The sequence below is a fragment of the Copadichromis virginalis genome, linkage group LG16 (assembly GCF_057382275.1).
Source record: "Copadichromis virginalis isolate Kocher_CV1m ecotype Utaka linkage group LG16, C_Virginalis_male_GT1.1, whole genome shotgun sequence".
Classification (NCBI taxonomy): Eukaryota; Metazoa; Chordata; class Actinopteri; order Cichliformes; family Cichlidae; genus Copadichromis; species Copadichromis virginalis.
In genome coordinates this window covers 6,489,325-6,496,665 of record NC_140633.1, presented here as the reverse complement: position 1 = coordinate 6,496,665, position 7,341 = coordinate 6,489,325, and the positions used below count along the sequence as shown (strand labels likewise).

The 7,341-nt window shown below is 40.0% G+C and overlaps 1 protein-coding gene across 3 annotated transcripts; it reads right to left on the bottom strand.

Annotated features, from left to right (window-relative positions):
• Nucleotides 1-4,467: 4,467 nt before the first annotated feature.
• Nucleotides 4,468-7,278, bottom strand: LOC146690162 (uncharacterized). 3 transcript variants are annotated; one of them, XR_014915727.1, is made up of 4 exons: nucleotides 7,138-7,278; nucleotides 5,070-7,035; nucleotides 4,603-4,761; nucleotides 4,468-4,524 (listed from the first exon to the last, which is right to left on the bottom strand). XR_014915727.1 is itself a non-coding variant. In XM_085435167.1 (2 exons), the coding sequence occupies exon 2, from the start codon at nucleotides 6,805-6,807 to the stop codon at nucleotides 5,404-5,406; it is 1,404 nt and encodes a 467-aa protein (XP_085291293.1). In that variant the 5' UTR covers nucleotides 6,808-7,035; nucleotides 7,138-7,278; the 3' UTR covers nucleotides 4,797-5,403. The 3 variants fall into 3 exon arrangements, 1 of the variants encoding a protein (XP_085291293.1); XR_014915728.1 differs by having other exon boundaries at nucleotides 4,468-4,521; XM_085435167.1 differs by lacking the exons at nucleotides 4,468-4,524; nucleotides 4,603-4,761 and having other exon boundaries at nucleotides 4,797-7,035.
• Nucleotides 7,279-7,341: the final 63 nt, after the last annotated feature.

Below are 7,341 nucleotides of genomic sequence, written 5' to 3'. Positions count from 1 at the left end.
TTTTGACCAGGACATGTCCTTCAATGCACATATTAAACAAATATGTAAGACTGCGTTCTTCCATTTGCGCAATATCTCTAAAATTAGAAATATCCTGTCTCAGAGTGACGCTGAGAAACTAGTTCACGCATTTATTACTTCCAGGCTGGACTACTGTAATTCATTATTATCAGGATGTCCAAAAAACTCACTGAAAAGCCTTCAGCTAATCCAAAATGCTGCAGCAAGAGTACTGACAGGGACTAGAAAGAGAGAGCATATTTCTCCTGTTTTGGCTTCCCTTCATTGGCTTCCTGTTAAATCCAGAATTGAATTCAAACTCCTGCTCCTCACATACAAGGTCTTAAATAATCAGGCCCCATCTTATCTTAATGACCTTGTAGTACCATATCACCCTATTAGAGCACTTCGCTCTCGCTCTGCAGGCCTACTTGTTGTTCCTAGAGTATTTAAAAGTAGAATGTGAGGGAGAGCCTTCAGTTTTCAGGCCCCTCTTCTGTGGAACCAGCTTCCAGTTTGGATTCAGGAGACAGACACTATCTCTACTTTCAAGATTAGGCTTCAAACTTTCCTTTTTGCTAAAGCATATAGTTAGGGCTGGACCAGGTGACCCTGAATCCTCCCTTAGTTATGCTGCAATAGACGTAGGCTGCCGGGGGATTCCCATGATGCATTGAGTTTTTCCTTTCCAGTCACCTTTCTCACTCACTATGTGTTAACAGACCTCTCTGCATTGAATTATATCTGTTATTAACCTCTGGCTCTCTTCCACAGCATGTCTTTTATCCTGTCTTCCTTCTCTCACCCCAACCGGTCGCAGCAGATGGCCGCCCCTCCCTGAGCCTGGTTCTGCCGGAGGTTTCTTCCTGTTAAAAGGGAGTTTTTCCTTCCCACTGTTGCCAAAGTGCTTGCTCATAGGGGGTCATATGATTGTTGGGTTTTTCTCTGTATCTATGAAGCGCCTTGAGGCGACTTATGTTGTGATTTGGCGCTATATAAATAAAATTGAATTGAATTGAATTGAATGTTTCATTAGAGTGGGTGTGGCACACTTAATCAAAATGATTTGCCAGTGGGACTGTTTGAGAAAAAAGCCTCATCGGGTGAGGGATTTCTACGTGCGATCAATGGCACAACTTGTCAAGTCCCAATCCTTGGAAGAAGCAAAGGTCCTAATACGTAGCATTGCTATTGTGGCATTAAGTGAGACAGAAGGCTGTGACAGTTTTGGAAACCCCATTATGTCAGAAGTGTCCAAATCAAATCTGAAAAGAAAAATTGCAGATGAGACTATGTTTCTGATGATAAGGAAGAAGAAGACATTAGATTGGATCCATGCACAGAAATAAACACTGACTTAAGGCAGAGGGTGGCAGATATTTGTGAGGGGAGCAGGTGCCATGCTGACAATAGACATAGGCTGCCGGGGGATTCCCATGATGCATTGAGTTTTTCCTTTCCAGTCACCTTTCTCACTCACTATGTATTAACAGACCTCTCTGCATTGAATCATATCTGTTGTTAACCTCTGTCTCTCTTCCACAGCATGTCTTTTATCCTGTCTTCCTTCTCTCACCCCAACCGGTCGCAGCAGATGGCCGCCCCTCCCTGAGCCCTGTTCTGTGCTTTTTAACACAACAGCGCATTCGAAATCGAAGTTCTTGCCTGCAACATATTAATATACTTGCTTTTTTACGGAAAAAATAAACATAACGAAGGTTCCGTTTTACTTACAAGTTTCTCCAAATGTGCTCTCCAGTCGCTCGAGAAGGGCAGCCATATTGAACAGAATTTTCTGTCAACGTCGTTCAGGTTAGAGAGGAAACGTCATGACATAGTTGACATACACATGCGGAGCTCGGAAAAAAAACATTTACTCAAAAATCATAATTAAGAAAGCAGTATTTACTCTTAACTTCTAAGCCATGTACAATTATAACTGTTTGAATCGTTAACAGAACAAAAGTTTTAAGTTGTTTCAACTTTGAGGAATTTCAATTGTTATATCCACAAACTTTATAAGTCAGGTAGACTGTTGGGGTTTACAGTGCAGTAAAACTTGGCAAAGGACAATACTGTGTCATGAACACCTGTGCCTTTGATGCCTTCTGTCAAAGTCTGTGCTGCGCTTACTGTGACAGTCGTACTGCTCAAAACATGTTGAATAGTTCAGAGGAGAACAAAGTATTCCAGCTTGTGAAATCCCTTGCTTCAAAGGGTGTCACTCAACATGCCTATTCATTGAGGGCAGAGGTGCTGAGCTCAATATTCTGCCCTGTTCAGTTGAAGACTGGTGTTCATCGTGTTGATGCACAGTGCCATGTGTCCACAGTAATTCAAAAAACAATGACGGAAAATCCAAGTGTTCACTTCACAAGACAGTGTTCCTCCCAGTACTGCAAACTTTACACACCAAACACAAGGCAAATACCTTTTGTTTCCATTGATCTGTCAGTCCTCTCAGCTTCTGGCATAGCTCACCTTCAGTCTGCTGTTGAACAAGGGCTCAACCTTCCAGCATCGCCATGCCTAAGACCAATCAGATTCATCAGGAAAGCAACTTTGCACAGGGACTGTTTGTCACAGTTTCACCCTGAGAGAGCTTGTATGGATTGTGTTAATGGAAAATTGTATTTAGTAGTCAGTATAATCTTTTAGTGATATAAGTTTGCATGTAGTAGAATACTGCATGTAGTTATTTGTATTAGGAAATATTCAACCATGTATACTTAGAGGCATATAATTAATTGTGTGTGATCTTTAACAGGCTGCAAAGGCTTGGTGTGTATTCCACACTAGAATGCACACCCACATCCTGGGAGCACGAGAGGGGTCATACCTTCTCTTATTGTTTTATGGTAGGATTAACGTAGTTACATCTGTTTTAGTCTAAGTGCTTTAACTGCTTGACTTCCTCACCAATGTTATCTAGGGTGAGGGAGGTCTACCCTCTTCCTGACCAAGGATCTGCCTTTTATGACCCTTTGATCAGCAGGACACACACACACACACACACACACACACACACACACACACACACACACACACACACACACACACGGGTCTATGTGGTATGGAGGGACTATCCTACGTCAATCCGCCCGGTGGTGGTTTAAGTGGACTACCCTTTTCAATGGACTTAGAGCCAAGGGAGCGAGGTTAAAGTGTTCGAAAAAATCTGAAAAAAATTTGGGTCACTTCAGACCTCATACACTCCCTATAGAAGTCTAGATACACTGATACACACCAACCAGACTCTATTGTGTTTTCTGGAGACATTGTCCACTTGACAACAATGTGTTTTATGAGGTCCAAAAAAAACAATATTGGGTCTTTAAAGGGACAATGATGTAATATTTAAATAGCTCATCATTACCATGAATACACATCTGACAGGACACAGGATTACTGGAACATCATTTTATTAGTGTTCTTGGATCTGAACATTAATTTTAACCATAAATAAAAAAAGAAATCTATGGACAAAAATGCCCACGCTTCCCACAGAAATATAAAAATATAGAAAACAGAAAAATTAAAAACATTTAAAATGAATTTTAATAGTTTAAAGGTAAATATTAAGGGGAGAAAATATGCATTTATAATTTTTTATTTTAAATATAACCCGTCAAAAAAAAACCCTAAATAAATTAAATGTAAAAATTATGAAATACAAACTGCTTCTGTATTTAACAAGAACTTTTTTTTTCTTTAAACAGAACATCAGTGTTAACAACAATTGGCAATCTGACCAAGATGTAAAACCACATCTGGCTAAACAGTTATTTTAATTCATTTTTTTCTGCCTTTTTGCAGTTAATCCTCTGTTTCTTACAAAATCTCTTATGTTTTGAACTGTTCTTCCTGCCAACACCGGATCTTCTACCAATTTGCAATGACTGCATTCATTTTTGGTGGCTAGTTTCCCTTCGTTTATGTGGTCTTTAAAATGCCTCATCACTGCAGCAACCTCAGCCTTGGACCACATGTTTTTGGGAGCTCTTCGGGAATTGTGGGATTGAGCAGCATTTTTCTCTGGAAGATATATAAAGTAGTAGTAGTTAAAACAAACAAAAAACCAAACAAAAAAAACAAAAAACATTTGCTTGTTAAAAGAATGGATGCTACCCTGTACTAACTTCTGAAATGTGTTGCTACCATCAATATCAAAACGAGCTAAAATTCTCTTTGAAAATTTATCAAATTTCTAAAATGAGACAACATTTAGTGTTCCGCTGTGAATAAAAGACTGAATAAAAAGTTGAATAAAAGTCTCTTGATGCATGCTCAATCATCCAGGTAAGTAAATCCCAAAACGTTGATTCTGTTAATCTGGACGTAGCGTTTTCAGTTGGAGAAACATTTTGTCACTCATCCAAGTGACTTTTTGCCACCACTCTGCAGTTTGCCATATGTTGCAAAGTGATGAAACAATAATAAGCTTAGAGAACCAACTGCACCCCTTACCTTCAGAGGGAGCAGCAGTCTCACTTGCTGCAGGCATTGTGAGTGGTCCTTCATCTGCTGATTACACAATTTGATTAAGTTTTAATATTTGTAACAAACATTTTATCCACAGAAACCAAGCTAGTGGTAACTTACCACAATCTACAGTGTCTTGGAGCTGCGCTGTGTTTGTGGAATCAGCTACTGCATGTACAGGCTCACTGGTGCCACACGCCGACATTGTGAGTGCTGTGTCATCATCATCTGATTCACTCTCACTGCCCTTTGTTTCAGCATCACTTAATGCAATTTCATCTGAGAAATTGTGGGGGGGGGGAAACAAAACAAAAAAAACAAACAAACACAACCCCCCCAAAAACCTCACATTAACAACGAGATATGACAAAATACAGAACAAATACTGGAAATTATAGTACATAGTTTTACTATTTAAGGCCACCACTCTGCAGTTTGCCAAATGTTGCAAAGTGATGAAACAATAGACTTCAAGAACCTTAAATCATGGACATTTAACAGAATGGTCTGTGCTTTTAGGTTTTAATTCTGTTGATAAAGCATAATATTCAACTACTGCCCTAATATTTGCTCCTTTCAATACAAACCTTCTATTTTGATCTCATCCAGTGATTTCCCCTGGATCTGGGAAAGATGTCCTTTTTCCAGTGTTAAAAGCAGTTTGGAAATCTTGGCCAGCTGTGTTGTGGGAACTGGTAATCTGTAGAATTCGCGGTGAACGCGGATATCATGACCCAGGAAATCTGCAACCTGATCAAGTTCGTTGTTTTTCAAATTAAGGACTTGTGAGAGTGTGGCAACATGTTTTCTGAGCTGTGTCGATCTTAGATACTCAGGCTGCTTTGCTCCACACTGGTGTGCATGAACACGCAAGGAGTCCATTCCTCTGTAATGACTCATTGATCGGGGTCTTGCAAAGAGTTAGATATTAGTGGCACAAATACCACAGTCAGGCCTCCTACTAACCAGTAGTGACAGAGCATCCAGCATGCTTGGTGTTAGCAGAACTGGAACATTTCTGTCCCTTTTTCCCATTATTTCTATTCTACAGAAATAGTTACAGAGTCTCTGTTCCATTTCTGAGAGCCCCATGGCAACATCTGTGTGGAGTGCTGTTTTGTCTCTTTCAAGAAAACTTTTGAGGCGCATCTTTGAAACCTCTCCAGAACGTCTTCGGTTGAATACAATGATTTGTGAGAGTGTAACTTGTGCAAGTTGGGCATAATTCTGAGCTGTGGCTTCGTTCTCCAAGCTGCAAAAGGCACTTTCTGCAGATTTTTGAAGGTAGTGATGGAGAATCCGAACATCTTCTGTAAAGGGCAATGTTGATGGCTTGTTAAACTTTGCCTCACTCAATGTGTTCAAGGCACGGTGAGACACCATCTCGGACCATTTGGAGACATACAACTTCTTGAACGCATCAGTGGACTTGATTAGGGCTTCATCCTCTGTCATGAGGGCACGACAATGGATAATGTCAGACATTTTATGCAGTGTATGTCCCAGTTTCAGCGCAAGGCTTGGAGTTTTGTATGACAGTGTCTCTTCATCAAAACCTGAAACTTTCTTTACTGCTTGCACAACTCTCTGGAAATTAGCAGGCTTAATAGCTTCTTCCATGTTATGCACTGAGAATTCTGTGCGCAGACACAACAACAAACGTCCCGCTTCACGAAGCTTCTGTCGTATATAATCATACTTTGTAGGGTCTTGTCCATGTTTATTGTAGAGGGACTGGGCAAACTGAATAACAGTAAAGTCATTTCGCACAGCTGAGGCAATCTCATCTTGTTTCATAACAGCAAGAACCTTCCAGACTCCACTTGACACCTGCGGATAACACTGAGACTCCAGAGTTAAAGCCAGGCCGAGTACTTTGGTTCTTCCAGGTTCTTTATCCGTGTCATCTTTTGGTTTGTTCGGACATCTGCGGACATGTCTCCAAAGATCCTTGCGAACATACATCCCTTGACAATAAAAGCAATGAGCGAACTTTCCCTCTACTGCTTTAATCTTGGGTCTTCTCTTCACTTTCAGTGGTCCCACTCCACCATGCAAAACTGCAGCATTATGCTTAAAATTTCCCTTATTTCTCAATTTCTCTAACAGACTTTTACGCTCGTTTGAGTCTCTAGGCAGGGAAAATGCATGCACAACATCAGGAGCCGTTTTGTGCGTTTTCAGGTGGCGGGAAATTTTAGCTTGTGGTTTGCCACAAAAATAGCAGTAATTTCTTTTACTTAAAGTCATTTTTTCTGATTCAGTTTCGCAAAGCTCATTTTTATCTTGTGGCTTGTCCTTTGTCAAGTTGTGGATTAAATTCATTGAATCTGATTGTTCATGCGCTTTGGAGATGTCATTTTGGCATAGCAGACCTTTTGATGTGCTTGGCAATAATGAGATGTCTTCATCTGAATCTTCATCATATGACTCTGAATCTGGCACATATTCTTCTTCTGATATGCTGTGGTTGCCATCATCATCGCTTGATATTTGATCCAGAACTGAATGTGGCAATCCATCCTCCCCTGAATATTCAGAAATTTCTTCTTTCTGGAATGTAAGAACAAAAGTTATTTTAATTGATCAATACTTTAGACAGGTAAAAAATAAACTGAAAAACAAAGTCAAGCCAAATATGAATGGGATACACACCTGTGTTGACTGGTGGCAATTCTGATTTGCCAATTTTGTAAGGCAAGATTTGTGCCAGACCCCTAAACAAACTGAAACACATTTTGATAGACTTAATTTAGCTTTGCAGTTCTATTTAAGTGAAGTAGTTTTTTGTCAAAGCATTGCAGTAATGTCAAATGCTGAAAAAAAAAACAAAAACAAAACTGTTCACACTTAAGGATA